We start from the raw sequence: 26,388 nt of genomic DNA, 5'->3' as shown, positions 1-26,388 counted from the left end.
CTTTTAAGACCTCAGCTGAAGCTGGAGAGGGGCAGATACAGCTCCATGTTGTAGGTGGTAAGTGGTGAAAACAGCAGGGGTTTGAGCAGGACATCTTTGTCTCTTAATTTCTTCTTCTGAAACTCCTGAATCCTTTGCTCACCTATGCAAGCAATAAAGAAAATTAAGAAAACCACCCACTCTGTCACACGCTGAAAAGGAGGGAAAAAAAAAAAAAGTTGGGTTTCAAGAAAGGGTGGAAGGGGTGTGGTTACCCAGGAGGTGTGTCAGGCATCGCAGAACTTCGTTATAAGCAAAGGCAGCTCTGCTGGGAAAGAAACCTTGCTGAGGCTTTATCAGCTGCTGCTTTTTCCCCTGGCACTGCTTGAAGGGCACCTCTACTGAGATGGGGAGGCAAAAGGATGTTCTTGCTACTATTGAGGAGCACCTGAGGATCAGAAACAAATTAGTCCGGCAAGCACTGGCTGAGTGCCTGGGGACGCTGATCCTGGTGGTGAGTCTATGCTGTGGTGTGGGGATGCTCTCTAACCCCTGGGTGCGGGGGGGGGAAATTGTCCTGGTGAAGGGGGTGTGCTGCTGCCAGAGTTTGCGCTGGGCATGAGCCCAGCTCTAGTGCAACCTGCCCCATGGGGACTACAGAAGTCCTTATCCACAGGAAAAAAAAAAATCATTCAAGGATTGATGGATGAGCTTTGGGTTTGCTGGTAAAGAGTGGGTTCTGCAGATCTCGGCAGGTGTCTGGGTGCTTTCGTGTGTCTGCAAAGTGAAGGGAGCAAAAAAGTCTCTGTGCAAGCAGCAAGTGTTTTGCTAGAGATCATGCAAAACTTCCGTTCTGTCTGCCCTGGAATATTTTCTTGGCACTGAAATACTTCAGCTGTTATCACCCGGGGAAGTGAAAGCTCACCTCGCTTTGTTTTCCTTGTGCGTCCTATGGAGAAGAAGTAGCCAGAATTTAAACTGTTGCAGTGTTTTTTTGCTGCCAGCTGCAGGTTCCCCAGGGTCTTATCAGCAGGACTGTACGACACTGCAGCAGCCTGTGCCGGCAGCTGATCGGGAGCTTGTGCTCACCATGTGTGTGACAGTGCCAAGCTGTCAGTCGCTGCGTTTTTAAGTGGTGAATGGCAACAAAACTCTTCTGCCTGTTTTAGTGCTCAGTTTCCAAAGGGGTGGGATATAAGGAATAAAGCGGGGTGGATATCTGTATAAGTGACTTAGTTTGAAGATGTCTTGAGTGGCCCTGGCTTGCTTTGAAGTCAAAGGCAGATGCAAACAGCTAGGACAGCTGTGTGTGAGGAGTGGGGAGCAAATACCGGTGTAGCAAAACTGGGATAGGAGTACCCGGCTTTGGGCATCTGCATCCGAAAAGGCAGGACTGCCCAACAGGCCACGAGTCTGTGGTGTTGATATTGCAGCAGAAATGGGTTGGTGTTCACAGTGAATACCTGCAGATGAAAGTTCCTCCAAAGTGGGTGTAAAGCCAGAGCGATCCTCTAAGTTTCAGTGGAGTGACTGTGGGTTTACACCTCTTTGTAACTGATGGCAGGACTGTTTGGGGAGAAGTCTAGTAGTTGGAGGAGCTGAAAGCAGAGGAAGGTTTGATGAAGTTGCACGTGCTCCTGGGGACAACACAAAAGAACCGACACACTATCTTATGCCTTAATAAATAAGATTCTTTTTTGATGAGGAAGAGGAGGCTACTGGGTCTTGTGTGGGAGGATAAGGGGCTCAGCTGAGTCCTCCTAAAATGCTACCACTCTTAAAAGAAAGCAGCTTTGCACAGTGCAATGCCTTTATTGTCAGAGTGACCCAGCTTTGGTGATTTGCAAACAAGTCCTGTTGATTTTTCAGGGAAAAATCAACAGGTTATTTGGTTATTTCAGGTTATTTGGGATTAAGGTGGGTAGAAACTGATAGGAAAGCGATTAACAGGTAGAAAGTTGCTGTCTATGAATCACTGATATTGCTGCAGTTAGTCTCAGGATTGAAGCAAGGTAAGACTTGTAAGGAGGAATAATGTCTCCTGCTAGCAAAGTTAATATTGCTGGAGAAACAAGGCAAGCCTTTAGCCATGTGGATCTGAGCTTTCAGAAGGGCTTGTGATCCAAAAAAATGCTGTTTCTTCTTCCATCTGTATTAGCTGATATGACAGAGATTACTTTTCCCTACAGCCTTGCCTTTCTGGGGCAGGGAGGATTTGGGATGTGCTCAGAGCCCGAGGAAAGGTTTGGTCCAAAATTATAACCAGCCTCCAAACGGAGGGTAGAAATGGGCACCCATCAGCAAGGCTGGATGATGCACTGGCAAAAGTGGGCAACACATGCCTTGTCCTCGGGAGCACCACACCTGCTGTGTTTTAAAGTATGTGCAAGTGTACAAGCAGACCCCTCACCTTCTTCAGGAATTCCTGAGCTGGTGTCTGGAGGGCAGGAAGATGCTCATTTTAGTGACACATTCAACTCCATTTTACAGGTCCTGTAAAAGTGATCTGGATCTCCTGCAGCAACACTGCAGTGTATGGAGGGCTGTGGGTACTGTGTCCGTGTGGGAGAAGATGGGGTGGGCTGGTGGGAGAAATGGGAAAGTCCCAAACATGGTGAATGCTCCTGGGTTGTCAGCAGGCAAAATCAGAGTATGCAGAGAGGGAAACAGGTTCCAGGGCAACAAACCTGCAGTATGGCTCTGCTGGGCATCAATTGCTTTCTGCCTTGGAGCTGTCCCAGTCTATTCTGTTAATGAAGTGACACTTACAGATTCTATTTATTTTACTAAAAAAAAAAAAATTTTTTTTTTTGCTCCCTACCACCTGGATTCTTTTGCATCTTTTTATTATATCACCTGCCTAAAACAGAAAGGGCCTTGAAGATTACTTTCTTCCACTTTCAGATGGCCTGGGTAGTTGAATTGGATAGTCCCAGGAGAGAGAATGTTATCCTGTACCTTGCAAAAGTCCCTGCTGCCCACCCTGCCAGCAGGCTGAGCTGGCTGTGCATGCATGTAGCTGCATTTGAGCCCCCTAAATATCTCTTATGGGCTTCAGACAATAAAATACCTGAGGAAAGACATGGGATCCATGAAATTATCTTTACAGGAGATGGAACCGATTGAACACAAATATGTCTAGAGCAGAACAACATTAGGGATGGATTTAAGGTTTTATATTGTTCACACTGAAATTAACTTCCTGAGCTGAAGGGAAGGAGACTGTTTAAAGTTTGCAGCTTACTTTACGTTTCACTGTGTAATGTAAAACTTGTCCCACCATGGATATTGGCACAGCTTCAGCTTCTTCACTCCTCCTTTTCACTTGCATAATGACTGCAGTGCTCTCAAGCTCTTCTAGAGCAAAGCGATTTCAGACCCCTGCAAGGTCTCTTTGCCTGTAAGAATTAACCTAGTGCTTGATTTTATATTTCTTATTTTTTAAGGCTGTTGTAAAGGTTGCAGAATGTTAAAACAAAATAGTGCCTCTCTTTTTAAGGTAAGATAAGAAAAATAATCCAACGAAGGCAGCTGAGCCCTGAATAGTGCAAAGGCAAGGTGCTCTTTACTTGCAAGCTGCTTTTGCCGTATATAGTACCTTGCACAATGTGGTTTTAGTCTGTGGGTAGTGTCCTTACTGTTACAAGAAGAGTAATGCTGATTCTACCTTTCCTCTGATAATTAAAATGACTTTTTTCCCCTCCAACATGCACTTTGAGTGGTACTCTAGGTTTGAACTTTATACCTATGTCAGAAGCACCGCTTGCTGGCAATAGTTAAACAATGCAAACGCTGAAGGCATTTTCCAAGTTGCTTGCTGTTTGTATTATTACTGTAGCAACTCACTAAAGCCAGATTTCCAGTGGCAGGCCTCCATGCCTCCCTTAAAGGCTCGATCTGTTTGCCTTGCTCTGCTGGCTGTAAATACGAAAACTGGCTCTGTTTGGTTTTTACATTTGCAGGAGAAGGAACTTGCTGTTTATAATTGATTCCCAAGTCGGACTAACTGTGATTCATTGCTGTAGAGGCACAAAAAAAAGAACAAAACAATTTCTAACTGTAGAGGCACAAAAAAAAGAACAAAACAATTTCTAACTGCTTTTCAATCAGGGCTGTCTTGACTTTGTGGCCAGGTGGGAGCTTTTTGGAGTATGAGTGTGCTGCAGATCACAGAAACCAAAGTAGCAAAGTGGTTGGGATGATCAAGGTGAAGGGAGCCTCATTTAACTGTTGGCAGTGCAGAGCTTAAAGTTGCCACTCATCCCGCAGCCATCTGGGGCAGCACAGCAATTCCCGCAGTCGCTGTTTGATTTGTGGCGACTTGCTTGAACCCAGCCTGTCGCACTGGGAGAATGTGATTTTTTTTTTTTTTTTAATTTTTAAAATTTTGTTTTTCTTAATGCTTTGCTAGGATTTGAAAGGGACTGGAAATCTTTGCTGTAAGCATGTCGAGTGCTGTTGGTTCTTCCCTGTAATGGGTCTGTGCTGCTGTGTGTGGAGGTGTGGGAAATGGCAGTGCTGCTGCTCACCCTCACCTCTTCCACCTGAAGAGCTCGAAGCTCTTCATTAACTGTCCCTCCTTGCTGTCCCTGTGCAGGAGCAGGGAGGTTTCTCCTTCCTACAAACAGGACAGTTCAGGCACCAAGACTTGCCTTCAGGGGGAAGGCAGCTTTTCCCCAGCAGTGCCCAACCCTGTGACCAAAACCCCACCAGAAGTACAGGTCTTTCTAAAAGCTAGATCATGGAATAGGAAAGAAAAGGGATAGCAGGGATATCAGAATAGTGTGTTTGCTTTCGTGTGTATGTGAACAAGCAAAAATAGTGACTTTCCTCTCTAATGCCTAACTGCTCTGCTGACGGTTGCTCAGGTTTCTTGCGCTGAGCACCGCTCATCTCCCCAGCTTTGTGCAGCGTTGTTGTAGCACGTCATGTATGTGCGGCACAACTTTCCTTAGACCCTCTTATCTCTTGAGTCCTGCAGCCTTGCCTGGCTCTGGGACAGCGTGCGGTGCAGAAAGAGCTATAACATGACGACCATCTGCTGCTGCCCTTCCCCGTGGGACTGCTTCTGTCTAGGCTGGCTCCAGCTGTGCTGGACAAGAATCCCGACTGTGGGGTCTAATGTTTTCTCCTTGCTTTGCAAATCATAAATTATGACCAGTCTTGTTGTTCAAGAGATGCTTTGAGGAAAGGCAAAAACAATGGTGCTCCTTGCACTGCCTTTGTGGCTGGTGGAGGTTGTCCTGGCTGCATGGGCCATGTAGTTGAGGAAGATCTCTGCATGCTGCTTGAGCAGGAACAGCAATGGGGATGGATCTGTCTTCAGATCTACCCAGCTGGGTCCTGCTCCTTGGGGAGGGCAGCAAGAGGCCACAGGGAGACTTACAGTGTCTTTAACCCCTTCTTGCATTGAGCTGCAGATAAGGAGTTGGGAGGTTGTTTTGAACTGGCTGTAAAGTAATAGTCCTCTGTCCCCTCCCAGCCTCCGCCCTTGAAGGGACTGTAGGATAGTCCTAAGTTCCACTCTGATATGAAGAGACATGTCCCTTTGTGTGTCTAATGCTTGAAGTCTTCCACCAGTATCTCAGGGTCTCTTCCTTCAGAGCAGTCCCATGGTTTAATGCCCTTCTGGCATCTTCCCCACTAGTCAGAGGGCAGTGAGGGCTGAGCAGCCTTTCCCATCCACCGAGGTGATTAGGGTAGACTTACAGCAGGCTCCTTGCCTAATCCCTGGTTTATTTGCTGGCTGAAAAGGAAAGTTGTAACTCGGGTAATAACACTTCTCCTGGGCTATGCCAGCAAAACTTACCCATCTTGATTTAGAGATCAGTCTGTCTGAAGTCCAAAAGCAAATGCATCCAAGCCTTTTGTGTTGCACCTGACGGTGTGAAAAAGCACCGGCAAAGAAAAGAGGAGGCAAGTGAGGGAGGAAACTTGGCTGTTGTGCAGGGGAGTGCTGAGCACTACCTTTCTCCCAAGTTCACATATGGAGCTGCTTTTCACAAGGTCTGCGTATGAACTAGGATGGCCTCACTTCTTCATTAGCTTTTTCAATTTTTTTGTCCTCTAAGGTCCTTTCCTACCAGCCTTGCCTATCTCCAGAGCTTTCTTGTCTCCAGACATTGAGACAGGGTGTTTTTACCTTGGGTGACAAAGCCAAATGGCCAGTCTCCAAACATGCCGTGGACACAGGGAGTTCAAGGTTTCCCTGAGTGTGAAGTTTCACCCAGTGACCTGCTACCTTTTCCTGGTTTTGCTACTGCTTCTGGCTGTCCCCTCCCTTGTACAGGCTTTGGAGTTTGTCAGCCCCTCTACCCTTGAACCAGTTCAACTCACAGATCTTGCAGAACATGGATTTTATTATTTTTCATGGTAGAAGGAGTTGGCTCTGCTCATGAGGAGTGAGAAGCCTCCCTGTAGGCAGGGAAAGCCATTAGATCTGCTAGAGCTAGTAAGATGAAATTAGGGAGCAGGCTTCCATTAAGCTGGTTAATGGGCGCATTGACCTCAATTCCTGGGAGACTAGCTTTAATACATCAGAGTAGTGCTTTGTTGCAATCATTTTATTAGCACTTTAAAACTGCTTTTGAACTTGGCTAGTGGATCATGGGGTATAACAGTTGATTGCTGCACATGCTGCCAGGTGCTAACCTGGCTTTCTGTTGGCTGGGATGTTCTTCCAGTAATGTTTGTGTTGTTTTGTTGTTGTTTTTTTAACAAAGAAAAAAGAAATGTTGGAGGCAGGTTATTAAAATCAAGAGTGAGGGGTCACCTCTGCCTTGGGTGTGCACTACTGTCTCCTACCATAGTGCTGTGATATTGACTAAGAACTTTTACATCCATTGCATGGACTTAAAAGCCACTGGGATAAACGCTGAATTTCTTTTATTTGACCTTCCTTGCCTTTCAACTCAAGCTAGCTGCTCTTAAATGCTTCTCTGCGAGCATTGGAAAAGGAAGACTTAAAAAATGGTTGCTGAGGGTCTCCTGCCTCATATGGCCTGGGAAAAGGAATTGGAAGGAAAACTAGCAAATAGCAAAAGTGGAAATGGTGTGATTAAAAATTGTAATAGCCAGTACCACAACAAAACTGCGTAATGTCAAGTCACTTGCCACAAAAGCACGGGTGAGCATGACTTGAACTGGTTCTTGAAAGTCAAATGCCATGGATGGATGTCATGATTGAGAATATATGTTCATGCTTAGTGGACTCCACTGGTGCAGGATGGAATTGCACACATGCATATCAAAGTTCAAACCTGTCCCTAAATATCACCTCACTTTTTTTTTCTTCTGAGGGTCGAGTTTTCTACTGTTACACTGAATTAAGTCAAACAGTGCACAGGGCCCATCTGATAAATAATTGTAATGCTCCTGTGGAGTAGCTCCGGGGTGTTTTTTGCATGGCCCATAGACTGTCTTCTGAGGAAAAGCTGGAGAGCTATTACCAGGTGTAGGATGGGGGGAGAGGAGGATGGGGAACAACCTCTTAAGAAATGGCAGATCTGGCCTTCCTCCAGGTTAAGGGAAGACCTTTGTGGTTGAACAGGGGGGCAGAGGGGGGAAAACTTTACTCTGGTTTCTGCAACCAAAAGGTATGTGGCTAATGAGCCAACTGCCATCCACTTGCAGAACTGCCAGTTTTTTCAGAGTGAATAACACAAATACCTTCATCAATCGGAAGAACCTGGGGCCAAACCTGCCACAGTCAGATGCCCATTGCAGCTTTTTGTGGGCTCACCCCCTCCCTGGTCAGACTGATGTGCTGTGTGGCATTAGAAAGGTGAACACCATGGCCAAGTACTCTCTCCAAACCTCTGTCTAAAGCATGCTGGGGCTCTTCTGGGGTAAGGGAAGGAACAGATATCACCCTGGTCATTAGCCAGTAATTATTTGCTCAGTTGGAGCCACGCTTGCCTCAGTGGTTTGGGCATAGCTGGGAACAATGGCTCTGTTTGCTGCACAATAAACAAGACTCATCTTTTCTGCCTTTGCCTGGGTGTCTTCTATGCCATGTTTTCCCAGCTGGGCAGCTCAGGGTTAGGACATTGAAGCGGGCTGTTCTGACTGCACCCAGTAAAGAGCAGTGCTGGAGGTCCCCTCTCATTAACTAGTGAGTTCTACAGGTTCCTTTGTTCTTTCTACACAAGGTCCTGTGTTGGGGACCTGGCTCCTTGTCAAGAGGCACCTGTGTATGGTGTCCACCTCATGAGTCGAGCTGCAGCCCACCTGGCTGCTCCTTTCCCAGCAGGCTGAGTGCAGTGTTTGTTTTATTAGTAATGCACCAGTGGACAAGGGGATGTTAGGTGTGTTTTGGCTTTGCCCCTGATCTGGATTGTGCATTGCTCAATGGGCATGTCCAGTATTGGTAGGAGAGGTGAAGAGACCCACCCCTGCTGCCCTGGTGCCTATTTGGTGGCTTATCCCCTAGGAGCAGACACTGCCTCTGTGGCAATTGAGTAATTCTGGGATGATGGAATTCACAGAAGCAGAAAGTTTTGATGAGTGTGTAGATATGGACATGTGATCAGTAGAAATAAGGCAAGGCTTGAGCCCTAGATTTGAGGATCTTGGGAGCAAGCTGTAATCCCTGTCCTAGTTTAAGGATGCTCTCAGTACCTGCTGATGTGATAATCCCTGGTATACACCAAGAATCAATTCAGGTGGAGTCAGTGGAAGATAAAAGTATACAGATGATCAGGATTAGGGCTCCTTAAATTACACAGTGGGCAGTGGAGAGACTTGGCCAGGCAGAAAGCCTCCAGCTGGATGAGTGATGAACTGAACTGCCAGGGAAAACTGGTCTGGGTTGTTAAGGGTGAGCATAAGAAGGATGGTTTTTGGATGTGGTTGGGAAGAGAAGGATCACCTGTTTGGAGCAAATGTCTTTGAGCAAGAGCACATGCCTCCCTTAGCTACCAGGAAATATCCCTTATCACCCAGCAGAAACAACTTTTGTCCCCCAAAGTGCTTGGTGCATCCCTGATCTTGGACAGAAGGCCGCGCCACAGGCTGCGCTGGCGGCAGGCTGTCTGTGGAATATGGACTTTTATTGATGATGCCTGTGCCATGTTGGTGCTGCAGAGACAGGCCAGCTGTGTTGCCCTGATCCTTTCTTACATGGTTTTGCCATAGGAAGGATATGGCTGGTTTGGGATGGCGTAGGCTCTGCTCAGAGTGCCCACAGCAGAGAGCGTACCTTGCGGCTGGGACAACTGCAGGTATCTCAGCTCAAAGAGGCAGCCCCAATTCCTTGCTGTCAGCCAGTGCCACCTGAAAGAGGACTCCATGAATGTCAGGCTGTATACAGCCTTCTTCAGTCATGTCCGTATTTCCAGGCATTAGCAAAATTGTCCCCTGCCAATCTATGTGCTACTGTGTCGAACAATTAGCCTTTTTAACAATAAGGTACTCGGATCCCTCATCTGAACAGTTGCACTGTAAATACCTCAGTCCAGGGTGCTGTCTGGCTGATTCTTCTCACCTACCACCTCCTGAAAATTAGATGGTTGGACAAAGACCCCCAGTCTCCTGGAGATGTGAACTGTGGCCTGATCTTGCTTTTGATTTTGGCCCTGTTTTTTTGACCCCTGCAAGGAGATAAGCTTGTTCTGTGCCCTTTCTCCTTCTCTGCTGTCCCTGGAGATAACATCTAGGTACTTCAACTGAAGGTTGAAGCCTTGAAGGCTTTGAGTCATGGGTGGGCTGTGATGGTGCATGCAAGTGTAAGTGGAGCAGTTGCAGGCACTGGTCAGCAACTGGCCCTGATGTGAAACAGAGAAGGTAATTTCAATCTCTTCTTATCCTCCTAGCTGTTCGGCTGTGGCTCCGTTGCGCAGATTGTGCTCAGCAGAGGGACTCATGGAGGTTTCCTGACTGTTAACCTGGCCTTCGGCTTTGCTGTGATGCTCGGCATTTTGATCTCGGGACAGGTATCAGGTATGTTGTGGCTCCATGTGGGCTAGATTTCACTTGTGACGATTGTTGTGTAGGCCTAGATGGCTGTGCTTTTCCTGTGTGGCACTGGTGTGGAAACCAGTGTCCCTTGGCTCATCTCTGGGACCCAAATTCTGCTGTAAAAGTGCAATAACCACCAGCTTCTCTGCAGGTGGACATCTGAACCCAGCTGTCACTTTTGCCATGTGCTTCTTGGCCCGGGAGCCCTGGATCAAGCTGCCAGTTTATGCCCTGGCCCAAACCCTGGGGGCTTTCCTGGGAGCTGGCATAGTCTTTGGACTGTACTATGGTAAGTGCAGAAGCTTTCTGTGTTTCTTGGGGTGAGATGGATGCTCTTCGTGACTCACTGCAGGGCGGCTGGTTCCCAAATCAGAGAAGCATTTTCTTGCAGAGCAGAGATGCGAGAAAACTCCTTACTGTGTTTCTGGGAGGGCTTTCTTGTTCTCATGATGATGATGATGGGTTCAAATCAATCTAAAGGGCAACCAGCATTGTCAATGTATGAGTCTTTGTCCTTGAGTAATGATCATTGTAACATGGACCACTGGATTGCCCCTCTTGTAGGTACTATCTGGGTTAAAACAGATCTTTCAGAAATGCTGATGAAATGTTAGTAGTAATGAAGACTTTATGTCTGTGTATTATTCCAGAGCCGTTTTATCCTTCTTGGTTTAAAAAGAATAAAGACTTGACCATGGATGTCTTCTGCATTGTCTCGTGTTAGCTTCCAGACAACGGGACTTTGAGCAGTTTTTGCTGCTCTTATCAGAGTGATTCTATACCTTGGAAAGCATCCTAGAAATCCAGTTCCTCATGAGTAGTGTCCACCATTCCTCCTGAGTGGTGCTCCTCATCACAGGGCAATATTCAGTGGGCAAGAACTGACTCTTTGTCCTGGAAATTGCTCTTCCTCAAATATCAAGGCTGACATTTTGACTCACAGTTTGCCTCCTGATGTCTGTTTCTGGCAATAGAAGCAGTGTTCCCTGTAGCCGAGCAGAACATCTGGGTCACTGTAGCTTCCACCTGAAGGGAGGAAACTGCCACCCTGGCACTAGCATCAACTGCTTTTCACTTTAGAAAGAAGCAGGAGGACCTACCTTCATCTCTGTAAACTTCAGGACTCCAGTTCAACACCAGTTACCTTTCTAGTTGGTGGGCTGAAGTCTCCTCTTCAGAAGAGTTAATCCCTTCTTAGTGGCCTAAACCATCGAAGAGCTACCTTCAGAAAGTGTCTGGTTTTTCTCTCCACTAACCATGGAATCTAGACAGCCCACCTAGGTTAGTTATCCAGCTTCTACATAGTGGAAGGCAAAGGGCTGACTGCTCTACAAGACAACCCTGAGAGTTGAAACTGATTGTGTATTGGCTTAGAGGAAAGTGCAAGATCAGCCCAAATCCTGTTTGCTGCAGATCAGATCCATAGCAATATCTCATGTCTTGGCACCAAGACTGATACCACAGGCATTTGGGTACCTTTTGGGAGAGATTTGGAGTCAGCTTAGTGTTTACTTTTTGGCTCTAACTCTTTCCTGGTGCTTGGCAAACAAGAAATATTAGGAATAGGGAATCAGGCCATCTGCATCTGAGCCTGACTGGTAAAATGCTGTAGTGGATCACACCCTAAGTTTTCCAAATGAGCGTTCTATAGCAAATGGTTTTGTAACACATAGCAATTGGGTGCTCAGGGAATTCTGTCTCAATATTCATGGCTCTGTGGAGCCTACATTTTAGTCATCTTCCAAGCAGGGTCCTCTCTCTGATGTGTGTTGGAAAATGACTGGCCTCTCTACCTTTCTTTTTTCTTCTTCCCCCTGCCTCCTCTAGATGCCATCTGGGCTTTTGGCAGCAACCAGCTGTATGTAACAGGACAAAATGGCACTGCTGGTATCTTTGCCACGTACCCATCTCAGCATCTGAACATTGTGAATGGATTCTTTGACCAGGTAAGAGGGTGCTGGGAGGATGAAGGTGCATTTGAAGAGGAATCTTTTGGAGTGGTTCTGGGCCTCTCCTTTAGTTAGAGAATGAATTGAAATTTAAAGAGAAGATACCCAGAAAAGTTTTTAGAGCTGACACAGGTATCTCACTAGCCCATAGGAAGAACAGAGCCAGAAAGCACCCTTACAGCAGGAAGGCTTGTGTTAAGGGGATTAACCAATCGCACAAGACTGGCCAGGACACCAGTGAAAAGGATACCACTTGGTCTCAGCCCCTGAAGAGCGATAGCTCTTCAGTGCTATCACTCATCCAGTGAGGATGGTTCTTCCTCACTCCCACTGTACTACTGTGGCTGTTGCACAACCCAGAGGTCAACTGGATGTGGGGTGTTGGAGGTGACTGTGTCCTCCTTAAAGTTGCCATCAACCACAAAGGGACAGTAGTCACCCAGCTGTGGCAGGTTGGAAGCATGTTCAGGAAGATGTCTTCAGCTTTTCTGGCTGCTCAAACAGTTATTCATAGTTCTTCTGTGGGTAGGGAAAAAGGTGTGGGCTTGATCGACCCTGTGGGCTGCCAGGAGGAGCACATTCCACTCTCCCATTCCTGTCGGTGCTCAGTCTACTGTGGTCTGATAATGCAATGGGATCACTTAGTGCAGCTCTTTCAGTTTAGAGAATGAGTCCTAAATGCATGGGACTTCATTAAATAATTTGGTTAAGAAATTAATCCAGATTAATCTTTTCTTCTTCCCCCTCCCTCCCCAGTTCATTGGCACAGCCTCCCTGATTGTTTGTGTCTTGGCTATTGTTGATCCTTACAACAACCCTGTCCCCACGGGGTTGGAGGCTTTCACAGTTGGCTTTGTTGTCCTCGTTATTGGAACCTCCATGGGCTTCAACTCTGGCTATGCTGTCAACCCTGCCAGGGACTTTGGGCCTCGTCTCTTCACAGCCATCGCTGGCTGGGGCACTGAAGTGTTCTGGTAAGTGCTTGCCAATGAAAACCTTGTGCATCAAGGGGAAAAAATATTACAAGTCCAAGTAGGTGGTAGCTCTGGCATCATAAAGAGTCTTAGCACCCATGAGGAATCTTTGGATTTTATAAACATTTTTAAAAGACACTGTTTGCTCTGCTCTGATTTCTTAAGAAATTGTAGAAGCTCGGCAGTTTCCAGCAGTGACAGCAAATGACCTAACTTTGCTATCGGGGAGGAAATTTAAAACCATCCATGAGAAGTTCAAGTGCACCTTGAACATGAGCCTATCATCATATTTTTAGCAGTAGAAAATGTAGGACATTTGTTATACTTGGATTTTGTTGTTGCTGGAGAAAATCAAGAGAGCCATGAGCAGTACAGACTACGTGCTGTCAAGGGATGCTTTCCTGCAAGCAGTGGGAGTGAAGTGAAGGTGCCTACTTCAAGCACTTCAACTGCTTCTCTCCTTTCTTGATGGAGAGACAGTCTTGGAAGTCCTGGAAGTAGCTGTTCTGAATTGCTTGTCACCTGAACTTGCAGTGGGGGGCAACTGGAAATTGCTGCGGACCTGCGGGTACTGTTGTCTTTTGCAAGTCAATGATGATGTTTGGAGATGACCAGATCTTGCATTGTTCCAGATCCGAACATGAATATCCTAATGCATAGGATGCAGTTCTTACCTTGTATATTTTCTTCTTGTTTTCCAGGACTGGTAAACAGTGGTGGTGGGTTCCAGTTGTTGCTCCTTTTCTTGGGGCCATTGCGGGTGTGATGGTCTATCAGCTCATGATTGGATGTCACGATGAGCCTTCTCCACCTGCCTCTGAGCAGGAAACAGTCAAGCTGGCTAATGTGAAGCACAAGGAAAGGATCTGAGGAAGCTGCCACCCAGATCTGGCAGACGCTCATTACTCAGGACTGCAGCTGGCGAAGAGGAGGAAGGAGTTAAGAAGAGCTTCAAGAACAACAGGAAGATTCCCCCCCCCCCCCCCCCCCCCCATCTTGAAATATTGTAGTGCGCTTTTTTTGTGTATATCCCTGATGCATTTCTTTAGGCATTTTCCTGTGAACCTTTCCCCAAATGCAGTATCATGTAATCTTTCCCTAGTAGAAGGGGGTTGAGGACTGTAGGAATCAGGAGAGAAGTGAGCATTGCTGTCCAACATCTCCAACATAGGCCAGTTGTTCAGGAATCTGGAACTCTTTTGGGCTGTCTTGCTGGCCTTGCCTGTGAGCTTGGCAAACTGCTTCCCTCCAAACCTGCGTCCTCATCTGTAGAATGGGGATTTTGCAAAACTAAAATTGTTTTGCTAGCATGGAATGGAAATTCCTACATCCCAGAAAAAAAATTGCCTGTGATTCTACTATGGATCAAATTCATACTTGGTGTTGCTCTAAAGTCAATAACTTGGCACCAGGAATGAATTTGTCTGAAGGATTTTTATTGGCCAAACTTTTTATATCTCCCATGAAATCCTAGAACATTGTATCAATCAGCTGATCCATAATGTCAGAGCAGAAAGTCAGAATGCACTGGATTTTAATATTAAGACAAAATGTTTACAAGCCACTGCATCCTGATGTTCTAATCACAATTTTTAATATTGCCAACTCCTAGAAGATAAGACATAGGAAATCCTTGTTTGAGCCAGGGGCTAACCTGGAAAGAAAGCTTGGCTCCCTGTAGCAGCCTTTCTAATTAATTAGCTTTGTATATAAACTACAAGCAGCTAATAGCCAAGTTCCACTAGAAACACAGTGTTGCTAAAGTTGTGTGTGTTCATGTAAATTTCACAATAGTGTGTTTTTTTTAAAAATAGATTTATATATAAATATACTCCTTAAAGCTGTTACTAAATAGGAGGGTTGGGGATCAGTTAATTTAAAGATGTGTGGGAACTGCCTATTCTCTGACAGCTTTGAGATACTGTTGGATTTTCCTGGGGTGGCCTTAGATTATGGCATTGTATTGTCGGAGCATCTCCTTTTCTACCTTGCAGAATTACTGGGGTATCCCTGGTACTCATGGCTGAGGTCAGGCACCTCCTATACTAGCAGTGCTGGCATCTCAGGAGATCTCTGGCTCTCCCAATGCCGTATTATTACAGAGTATTTGAGACAAGCAGTATCGGTTGTGAAAGAATGTGTAGGTCCCATGCCACTGCATTAGAGAAACACTTTCAAAGCCTGTTCTTTAATGTGTGAATTCCTTGAAATATGTGACTTTACACCATTTTAGTGATTGGAAATGTGTACTTTTTTTTTTTGCATTTTTAAAAAATAAAATGTCGATACCCACACTGTAAAATGCTAGTGTTCGTTGTATTTTTAAGCAGCTGTCAGTAAACTTTGCCATGGAAAGGAAGTCATTTATAGCAATAGCTTCCTCAAGCCCTCTTCCTCTTCAGCCTGTAAGAGCAAAATGGAATTAACCCTTTCAGGTGATACATCTACATGCTCTATTTGTGTTTTATTCCTTTCCCTCTTGGGCTGGGCTTTTGGGGCAGGTGGGAGGAGATGGGGTGCCTGCACTCAGTACAAAGGCCAAGGTATAGACTACTGGGGGGGCATGTCCTGCAGTCAGGCATTTTATTCTTCAGGCAAAAGGAACAAGAGGTCAGCATTTGTCCCTTGCCCTTTGTACCATTTAACTTATAGAATCATAGAATCATTAAGGTTGGAAAAGACCTCTAAGATCATCGAGTCCAACCATCAACCCAACACCACCATGCCCACTAAACCATGTCCCTAAGCGCCTCATCTACACGTCTTTTAAATACTTCCAGGGATGGGGACTCCACCACTTTCCTGGGCAGCCTGTTCCAATGTTTCACCACTCTTTCAGTAAAGACATTTTTCCTCACATCCAATCTAAACCTCCCCTGGTGCAACTTGAGGCCATTTCCTCTCGTCCTATCACTTGTTACTTGGGAGAAGAGACCGACACCCACCTCGCTACAACCTCCTTTCAGGGAGTTGTAGAGAGCGATGAGGTCTCCCCTCAGCCTCCTTTTCTCCAGACCAAACAACCCCAGTTCCCTCAGCCGCTCCTCATCAGACTTGTTCTCCAGACCCCTCACCAGCCTCGTTGCCCTTCTCTGGACACGCTCCAGCACCTCAACGTCCTTCTTGTAGTGAGGGGCCCAAAACTGAACACAGTATTCGAGGTGCGGCCTCACCAGGGCCGAGTACAGGGGCATGATCACTCCCCGGCTCCTGCTGGCCACACTATTTCTGATACAGGCCAGGATGCCATTGGCCTTCTTGGCCACCTGGGCACACTGCCGGCTCATGTTCAGCCGGCTGTCGACCAGCACCCCCAGGTCCTTTTCCGCCAGGCAGCTTTCCAGCCACTCTTCCCCAAGCCTGTAGCGCTGCATGGGGTTGTTGTGGCCGAAGTGCAGGACCCGGCACTTGGCCTTGTTGAACTTCTCTTACTATTCTTTCAGTTAATGCAGTTCTTCCAAATATGCAGTCCTACTCTGCATTCAGCATACTGTCCAACATCACCCAGCATATTTCACTTGTCACTTCTCTTTATTAGCTGTGCCATGCAAGGAAAAGTATTACAGGCCTGAACCCAGTGCTCAAGGAATTACACAAACAGCATTCTTCCAGCCTGTGTCCTCTGTAAATACTATTATTGTTGCTCTTTGGCTGGTCTGTGTCCTGCTGTATTTTTCCTGTATTAATTATACTGCCTTAAAATAACTCATAACTTCCCATACGGTGCCATACTGAACAATTTGGTGAAGTCTGGATGAATGTGGTTTCCTGCAATTCATTAACTAGAAATCAAAGGGCTTTTGGCAAGAAAGTTGCTAAGTTTGTTTGGTATGCTCTATCTGCAGTCAGCATGCTGCTTTATTCCATTTCTATCTTGAAAGTTTATCCCTCAAAATCTGTGTAGAAGTCTTGTGTACTACTGTGATCAACTAACACGGCTGCAGAGGTCAATTCCTATTTCCCTTCAGGACTGTTAGTCGTTTTTCTCCCCTTCTACCACATGGTATCTTCAACTGACTTGATCAATGTGTTAAAATTCTTGCTACAGGCCTTATGACTTTTGATTCAAAGTGCGGGTTTGGGGTTTGTTTGGGGTTTTTTTGCTTGTGTTTTTTTTCTTTTTCTTTTTTTGGTGCATTCCTTCCTGCTTCCACCTGGCATGCACCCTTGCCTTACTTGTGCCTCAATGGTTGTATGTTATTACCCTTATTAAAACTGCAATAAAATACCATTTTCAGGTCAGAATTTTTGTCTTAACCATATTCTTACTGTGTAAAACTTCAGCTTTTTTAGGATCTGTTGGAGAAGCACTAAGCACTGCTGAGTAGATCTATTACCATGTGGAAAGGGGCAGGCTCAGCCTGCAGTCAGCAGAGGGGGAGCTGTGGAGAATTTAGCCTCACCTTCCAGAAGGGTCTGGCCCATATTGAGAGATGATCAGGGCAGCTCTTTGCTAACTGTGTAAGGAGGGCAGTTCACAGGACAGTTTGATATGCCAGATTTCAAGAGCTCTAGAAGTGTTATTGAAGTGTGGTGAGGGAAAGATGGAGTTAACTGCAGATGGCATTTTCCCTGGCAGCAGGCACCCGTAAATTGCTGCAAGTTGTGGTTCTGCTTGTTTTCAATGTAGCTGCCTTGGGAGAGCTTCTGGGCATTGTTCATCTGGCAGGCCCATGCAAACTAGAAGATTTTTTTTCTTTTTTCTCAAAACCTAAATTTCAAAGGCAATGAATCATCTTGTATTTAATGCCTTCCTTTTGGAGTCACTGGAGAGGTAAGACTCATCTGGCCAAATATAGTCATCCGGGTTTTAGGTCAGATGAAATCCAGTTGTCAAGCTATTGAAATATACTTACTTTGTAGGAAGAAATAAATCTATGATTTAAACTATTCATGCTTGACAGGGAGAGTAATTTGTCTCTGGAACAAAATGTTAAAAGTTGTTGTGGATTCTCTATTGTGTGAGGCTTTCAAATTAAGGCTGGGTGTCTTGCAAAAGGTATTTCAGTTTATCTGCAAGCTGTACTCTTAAGAGCAAGTCCTGCCAGAGGAAATTCCCAGACCTCTATATTACAGAAGGTCAAGTTAACAGGAATTGTCCTTTCTGACTTTAAAACCTATGAAATTTGTAAGGCAGGCTGAAAGTGGCTAAGTATTTAGTTTCTCTTGGTTCTCAGCTGGTCTAAGGTCTTCGCTGCAGGTGCTGTAACACAGTGGCACATCCCCAGGTGACCTGGGGAAACCTGCTTTTGGTTCCCTGTTTTCCTTGTGCCTTGAGATGCATGCCTCAGGACGCTCTTCCAGCTCTGTTTGCTTTGTCCATCTGTGAAGTGCCAGCAGCAGTGCAGATCTCTTCCAGACCCTGCTCTGCTTCACTTCGTGGGAGCAAGGTGGCATCGTGAATCAAAGGGCCGACACTGCTGGGCACTGTGGTGCGGATGGGAGAATAGTACAGCCTCCCTTTTGTGCAGCTCTTCTATCCCGAAGTGAGTTTCGGTTCTCCGTCTGCCAGTGGTGGGTGCTGGGGTTGCAGGAGCAGGTTGGCACTTGGCTGACCACCTCCAAGTGAGAAAGACAGGTTCCTTGCCTGCCCTCCTAGAAAGAGGGTGAAGGACTAGGCTCTATTGAGGGACAACATTGGTAAGGACCAGGCCATGAAGGTGGTTGTATTCCCTGCTGCCTCCTTTAAGTCCTTGGTAGTTCTGCATGCTCAGGTCGTGCTTGAACTCCCAACTCTCCTGTGCAGCCAAGGATTTTGCCCTCATCCTATATCTCAAGGCAGAAAGAAGTCCTAGCCCACTGCCCAATTCCAGCATGCCTGCAGTCCTGGTGTCTCCAGGGCCTCTGAGTTTGTGGGCATTCAACTCTTTAGGAGCCTGGATTTCTCTGGGTGCGTGCACATGAGGAAGATATCAAGGAACTCCAGGCAACTGTGTCTGCAACCCAATTGCTGTCATGCAGCTTGTCACCGCTGCAAAAAATTAATTTGGCTGGAGAAGTAAGCGCAACCATCTCACCCCAGGGGGCTGCAGAATGATTATACAGCCAAACGAACTTATCAGATTGAAAATATTTTCATATCTAGCCATATAATAATAACAAAAAAGCCACAGTGGAAAAGAAAGGTCAATAGCATAAAGGTGTGAAAGCCACAGAGAGAAAGACTCAATCATTTTAAAGGGCAATATTTTTATTCACAAAGCAGCTGAAATATTCTGCCAGCAAAGTTTTGTGGTGTGGCTTGTATTTATCATTATCAAATTAGAGTGTGGAGGTGGATTCAAACTTTTGTCAAGAAAGATTTCCAGATATTCTTTTATTTGCAAAACTGGGGTGACTATTTAAGGTTTTCCTCCAGCCCTTTAACAGCAGTCTAAAGAAGGAATAAAAATTGGAGTTTCCTTGTTAAACTGTGTAACAAATTTAGGTCTAACAAGTTGGTTTTGATCTGTTATTCCTAAAATTTCTAAAGAATTTAAAAAAATCAGCATCCAATCTCCATAAACCCATCTTGATATCAAATTGTCCTGGTTGCTAAAAGCAGCATGTCTCCGCTAGCATCAAAGCCCTCCCCCTGCAAGTGAAACAGCACAGACTGCATGAACGGCTCAAAGTCTGCATTCACATTTGGATAGGTCTGTGCAGATACGCTACTGAAACACATCCAAGCCATGAGCTGCTGCACCACCAAATGAAACCCTTAATCCCGTATTTGCCATAGTTTCAGGCAGCCCTGCAGTACCTGTTGTCCTGGTTTCGGCAGGGATAGAGTTAATTTTCTTCCTAGTAGCTGGTACAGTGCTGTGGTTTGGATTTAAGGTGAGAACAATGTTGATAACACACCGATGTTTTAGTTGTTGCTGAGCAGTGCTTACACTAGTCAAGGACTTTTCAGCTTCCCATGTTCTACCGACTGAGAAGGCTGGAGGTGCACAAGAAGCTGGGAGGGGGCACAGGGGGGGACAGCTGACCCAAACTGGCCCAAGGGACATTCCATACCATGTGGCGTCATGCTCAGTACATAAACTGGGGGGAGTTGGCCGGGGGGGGGCCGCTGCTCGGGGACTGGCTGGGCATCGGTCAGCGGGTGGTGAGCAATTGCATCATGCATCACTTACTTTGTATATTCTATTATTATTATTATTACATTTTTATTATTATTTTATTTCAATTATTAAACTGTTTTTATCTCAACCCATGAGTTTTCTCACTCCTTTACTTTTCCCATTCTCTCCCCCATCCCACTGGGGTGGGGGGAGAGTGAGCGAGTGGCTGTGTGGTGCTCAGTTGCCAGCTGAGGTTAAACCATGACACCTGTATCCCTTGGGTTTGGGGTTTTTTTTGTTTGTTTGGGTTCTTTTTTACACATGGTAGGTGTACAGAGTTGTCCGGTATTTTGGAAGTTAAACCAGCTGCACAGAGAGGGCATTGAACAAGATATACAGACACCCAAGAAACTTTATGACATGGAATTATGCAGGTTATGAAATTCAACATAAACAACACTTACTAAAAAGTTACATCAACATGAATGGGAAGACAGAGCCAATTTTGGACCCTTTCCCTTACTGGGATAGGTAGCCAGTGGTATGTCAGCAATATCTGTGGGGAAGCCAGTGGAAAATAACACCAAACAGATTTCTGCACCTGTGGAGCCCATGGGAACGTGGCCCTATGCCTTTAGATGTGCTTGCAAATCCCACTGAGTGGGCATCTGCACTCTCACAAAGTATCTTGGTAAACCTGGGTGCAAGTGGTGTGGGAGTCTAAATTGTTTTGGGGTTTCTTCTAATCCCCCCATCACTCATTGGTTGCACTGGGAATTTCAGATGCCTTCTTAAAACAGTCCTTCTTGCAGGGGAGCCTGTCTTGGAGACCAGCCTCCCCCTCATCCCCACTCCTGTGTGGGAGGAGGCGGCTGCCCTTCAGCTGCTGCAGTTTCTCCCCTCTCATGCTCAGCTTTCCCCCTTGGTGCCTGAGCTGTCTGTGCTTGCTGGCTGCAGCTCTGGCTTGCTAACCTCCCCATCACTGTCTGTGGATTTAGAGGATGCAGCCAGGACATAAAATCTCACCCCCAGCTCCTGCAGCCTGGTGCAGTCACAGTGGGCCACCGCTCCCAGGTCCTGGTGCTGTGGTGGAAAAGCCGAGGAGGTAGGACAAGCGTGGTGTGATCTCTCCTTTGGTTGTACTTTCTCCACGTCTGGTGAACTGCATGACGGGGCCTTTCTTAGCTAGAGGTTGCGTCAAGAACATGGGAATTAGTAACTACCCTTGAATACATTTGCCCTGTGGTCTTTTTTTGATCCATTCTTACTTTTTGCCCTTGGGACAGCCTGTGGCAATGAGCATTAACATTTTATAGGGGTCCACTACCTGAATTGCTCCTTCTGGTGAGAGGGGCCAGCCCTCTCTCTGCCCTACCAGCGCTCTCCTCCATGTTCGCCCTGGGGACCCGGTCCCTTCTCAAGCTGGGACACTGCTAAACACCCCAGGAGAGTGTCAGGGAAGGGCGATGGAGACTTCATCCTGTATAGCAACAAATTCTACTCCCTTAGCTACTTTCTTATAGGGTGAGTGGCATTTATAGTTGAAGAAGGAAAATGTTCCCTAAGAGCCCTATTGGGGGACCAACTGGTTGAGCTCTTGCCCCACCAGCTGCAGTACATCTCCCCTTTGCCCAGAGAGATGATAAGGAGTGGCAGAGGACATAAAAAAAAGTCTTGCAGCCTTCACATTGAACTGCTCCAGAAGACAAAGTTTAGTTAAGCCTGAGTTAGTTGTTCTTTGATGTCTATCTGCCAGCTGATCTGAGGACAGATGGCTATTACAAAGCATTTCCCCAGCAGAACCTGTCCAGCTGGGGCTGAGAATCTGACAAAGGAGATGAATGAAAGACAAATAAATAAATGGGAGGAGGACAACAAGGAGAACAAGCTCTCAGGCTAAAGATTGACAGCTGGGATACACCTCTGAAAAAATAACAAGAAATGTGCTGCCTGAGATGGTGGTTTTATTGGTTGCAGGATCACAAATTACCATAGCTCCTTGCAGGGAATTTGCACAGTTCTCATCTACCCCGTCTTCTACTCCCTCCTGCCTCCCCAGGATATCCACTTGCTTTCTACCAATTTCTGCTGCTGGCCTGGAACCAGCATCTTCCTTGGAATCTGGAAAACATTCTACAGAATCATAGAATCATAGAATACCTCAAGCTTGGAGGGACCCGTAAGGATCATATAAAATGTCCCTCGCTCCCCTGCACTTTGATTGTCTCAAATGAAAGTGTCTTTGGCTTCTTTTGCTTGCTTGCATTAAATATTTTAATGAAAGCACTGAGACACAGCTCATCTGCACTTAAGTCCACGAGTCCAGCCCAGGCCAGCTGGCTTACAGGACCTGCGTGGCTAAGTGAGGCCAGACTTTGTAGCTGGTGGCACACGAGGGAACAGGCACCATTTGAATGCAGCTAACCATCCTGACCTGAGGGTAAAGGAGGAGACTTCCTGCCTGGAGCCTAGGGTGGGACCTTCCTCCTGCCTCCATGTCATGGTTTAACCTCAGCCGGCAACTGAGCACCACACAGCTGCTCACTCACTCCCCCTGTCCTGGTGGGATGGGGAGAGAACCAGAAGAGTAAAAGTGAGAAAACTCATGGGTTGAGATAAGAACAGTTTAATAATTGAAATAAAATAATAGTAATAATAACAACAACAGCAACAATAATAATAAAAGAATATACAAAGCAAGTGATGCACGATGCAATTGCTCACCACCCACCAACTGATGCCCAGCCAGTCCCCGAGCAGCGGCCCCCCCTGGCCAGCTTTCCCCCAGTTTATATACTGAGCATGACGTCCCATGGTATGGAATATCCCTTTGGCCAGTTTGGGTCAGCTGTCCCCCCCTGTGCCCCCTCCCAGCTTCTTGTGCACTCCCAGCCTTCTCAGTCGGTAGAGCATGGGAAGCTGAAAAGTCCCTGACTAGTGTAAGCACGACTTAGCAACAACTAAAACATCGGTGTGTTATCAACATTGTTCTCACCCTAAATCCAAACCACAGCACTGTACCAGCTACTAGGAAGAAAATTAACTCTATCCCAGCTGAATCCAGGACACTCCAGAACAGATAAGGATGCCTTAACTGCTGCCCCTGCTTGCCCAGCAGTCAGTGCCATGGGTGCCCACATCGGTTACTTGGGTGTTGTGGGGTGACTTGGTGCCCCTCTTGTGTTTCTCTGGTGGCAGCTGAAAAGCTGCAATCCAGACACAAGACGTGAGACCCAAGTATAAGTCATGAGACATAAGAACTGCCAACGTGCTCCCATGTAACCACCTCCAGGAGGGAAAATGTGTCTCTGAGTCCTGTGACCCTCGTTGTATGTAGTGTGGCTGTAACATGCAAGAATGGGGTGGGGTAGAGGGATAGCTGGGGGACTGCTCAGGTCCCTTTTGCTCCAGGAAAAGTACTGAGTGTAGATTAGGTATATATCTGTTGACAGGGTGTCTGTTGGATATCTGTTAAGCCTCTTTTAATTTGGGACATTCAGCGTTTACCCACTTCTCTGTGCCTGGAACACCACTAACTCTTTAAATTCATCACTCTGCCCCTGGTGGAAATGCAAGATAACAGAGTCTCCTCTATCTCTGAGCAACAGGGACACAAAGTGACGTGTTGCCAAACCTCTCACCCATGTCTGCTGCCTCTTAGTCCAGACACTCCAAGGACTGAGCAGACGTCAGGCACTGCAGCCCAGCCCTGTGCCTACCCAGATGAAAAGCTGAGCTTGAAAAACACACCACAGTGATGAATGTTCCTGATACTGGGATGGTGTTTGTCACTCCAGACATGAGATGAAGACGATGGTGTCTTCAGCCTCCAGACACGAAAGGTGAAACACTGGGAGGACCTCTGTGCTGCCTCCAGGGACTAGAGGGTGGAGGGATGAGTGCGCAAGAGTGTTGGAAGACCCAGCACAGGGGACAGGTGCAGAAGTTGATCGTATCTGAGCCCTGCAGACCATGGGACAAGCATAGTGCAAGAGGGGCAAATAGCAGCTGAGGGAAGTCTGGGAGCCCATGACTCCGCTCAGGTAGGCAAGCGACAGCATGAACTTTCACTGAGTCCATCTGCAAAGGAGAACTGAATTGCTTCATTGACTCTGCTGACTACGGGCTCAAATTAGATGCCTAAGTGTAGGGGTCTGGAGCCCTTTGAGATGCCCTGGGGAGTCCTGCCTGGCTCTAGCTGCCACTCCAGAAGGGCTGAGGTCTCCTGTAGGCCCGGTGTCATAGCTCCAAACCCCATGTAGATACCTTTGAGTGTCTTACATGTGTGCAACTGGGTCAAACCCTGGAGATCACTGAACTGGAGCTAAATTCCTCCCCAGGAAACTATGGCCTGGGCGGAGGCAGAAACCTGACAAATCTCCAGATTTCTATTTCCTTTGTGGTAGGGTGCGCATTTCCACAGAGGCTTAAGAATGGTACAGGGAACACATGAAAGATCTGCCTGCCCCTGCGCCCTGTCTCCAACAAGAGCCACTTACACCTCCCTACCCTCTTTAGGAACAGGGAGCAATAAAACCCACATGGATGAGGTGGCTTTTGAGCTCCCAGATACTCTCCTTGGTTTGGTTTGAGTTGTGACAGAGTTGGCTGAAACCAGCTCTCTTGAGGAGCCGGAGTAACGCTGCATTTACATACTAACTGAAAGGAGTTCGTTGGTTTATACTGGGAGGGGCAATCTCATTCACTGTTCCAAGCAGAAACACTGATGTTGTCTCATAATTAACACTTTTCTTTCTCTAATTTTCTTGCTGGGAGACAACTTCCCTGCCAGGCAGGCTTGGCTTGTCCCAGGAGATCTTCAACTGTTCTAAGTTGTACTTGAGAGTACAGCAACACCTTTCTGGACAGCCCTGCAGGGAACCCCCCCAGACGCTTGGGTTTCTGGCTCCCATCACTGGGAATTGGACCCAGGTGGACGTTCCCTGCCAGAGGCAGCAGCTAAGGCTCAGCCTGGGCTATCAGAGCTGAAAGAGACGTAGTTTGAGTCAGAGAGGCAGGCTGGTTTTCCTGTCCTATGTGAACCAAGCACACTCAGGCGTCAGTCACACAAACATGTCATTTCACATGTCAGGGTCTTATTACGACCGTGCCCTGTCCCTGGCCAGAAGCCTCAAACCCAGAACACAGGTAACTAACTCAAATGGCGAATATCTAGGTAACGCTCACCTCTCAGGTATGAGTCATTGGGACAATTTGTAATAGTTGAATTTTGTGTCCTGGCTGGTGTCAGCTCAGTCCCTGAAACAATTGCATTTTCACTTAAACCTCCTGGGCTCACTTGCAACCTCTGAACTCCACCCAGCAGCAAAGGGCAGAGTTTCTGTTGCCCTTTAACTTTGCTTTCCCTTTCTTGCTACATTGCTTTAGGTAATCTCCAAACAAATTTTTGCACGTCTGAGTCCTTTCCTCTCATTTACCTTGTGCTCACTCAGGAAATGTTTACAGCTGTATTGGCCCTTCAGGAGGAAAGAAGCCCATGGGAGAGGAGAAGCCGTGCTGATAAACCTCCCCTGAGCCAGGGGAACAGAAGTGCTAGCACCTGGTCCACGGGAGAGCCACAACCCAGTAAATCCCAGCTCAGCTGCTCCCTGACCTCTAGGCACAGCAATGCTGCTCCAGCATATCTGGAGGATCCCTGGCCAGCAGAACTTGGCTCTTGTATCAGCCCTGCTGAGATTCATAAGCTAAGTGGTCCTGTGAAAGGCTGTAGGATCCTCAAGTGCAAGGTTCTTGCCTGGGTGATGTGGTCTCCCACCTTCCCTCCTTTTAAGGCTGGGTTACTGGGAGGTAAATCCATTAGACAGAAAGCAGCAAACCAAGGGAGACCCTGGCCCTGAAGGGGTGAGGGCAGCGACAGGTCTGCTAGGTTTTAGCTCAGTGACTTTAAAGTTTTGAATCCCACTCTCAGTGAGAGAGGCTGGGTTTAAACAAATAAAAAACAGAGCTCTTGGGTCTATCCTGAACTGTAGAACCAGGAAAAAAGTTACGTTTTGTATCTATAATCAAGGGGAGAATAACACAGGATGGAAAGTCTCGGAGACCACCCGTGGTCGCAGGAGATGGGAGCTGGCTTTGGGAGGGGTGGCTCTCACTATTTGTGCTATAGGGCACTTGTGTCTCTCCTGCAGTGTGCATGCCAGGTGCCTGGAAGTGAGGAGCGGCGACGCAGAGCTTTCCCACGCCGGAGACCCTTTCCTTGTCTGGGCATGAGCCTTTGTGTGCCTTTAAAGTAGAGAGAGCAGCACCACCCTGCCCCTGGGCAGGCAGGGAGAAGGTGTACGTGGAAGATAGTGTCGTGCACTGATGGAAACAGCCTGTACATAACATTTGCTATTCAATCATTTTGGTTAAGTGGCTTGGTATTTTCCCTTCCCATGACCTCTTCTCCACTCAGCCCTTTTATGTGCCTCTTCCGTGTTTCGGCGTCTCTGAGATTAATTTGTCTTCCAGGTTTTGTTCTGC

At 46.8% G+C, this 26,388-nt stretch overlaps 1 protein-coding gene across 1 annotated transcript; it reads left to right on the top strand.

The window, feature by feature from the left end:
* The first annotated feature begins 326 nt into the window (after window positions 1-326).
* Window positions 327-13,816, top strand: LOC143172535 (aquaporin-3-like). The gene is made up of 6 exons (XM_076362099.1): window positions 327-493; window positions 9,792-9,918; window positions 10,088-10,225; window positions 11,764-11,882; window positions 12,642-12,859; window positions 13,561-13,816. The coding sequence occupies exons 1-6, from the start codon at window positions 386-388 to the stop codon at window positions 13,727-13,729; spliced, it is 879 nt and encodes a 292-aa protein (XP_076218214.1). The 5' UTR covers window positions 327-385; the 3' UTR covers window positions 13,730-13,816.
* Window positions 13,817-26,388: the final 12,572 nt, after the last annotated feature.

Source organism: Aptenodytes patagonicus, chromosome Z (genome assembly GCF_965638725.1).
Source record: "Aptenodytes patagonicus chromosome Z, bAptPat1.pri.cur, whole genome shotgun sequence".
NCBI lineage: Eukaryota > Metazoa > Chordata > Aves > Sphenisciformes > Spheniscidae > Aptenodytes > Aptenodytes patagonicus.
The sequence above is the reverse complement of the archived record's forward strand: the minus strand, read 5'-3'. Positions and strand labels throughout refer to the sequence as shown.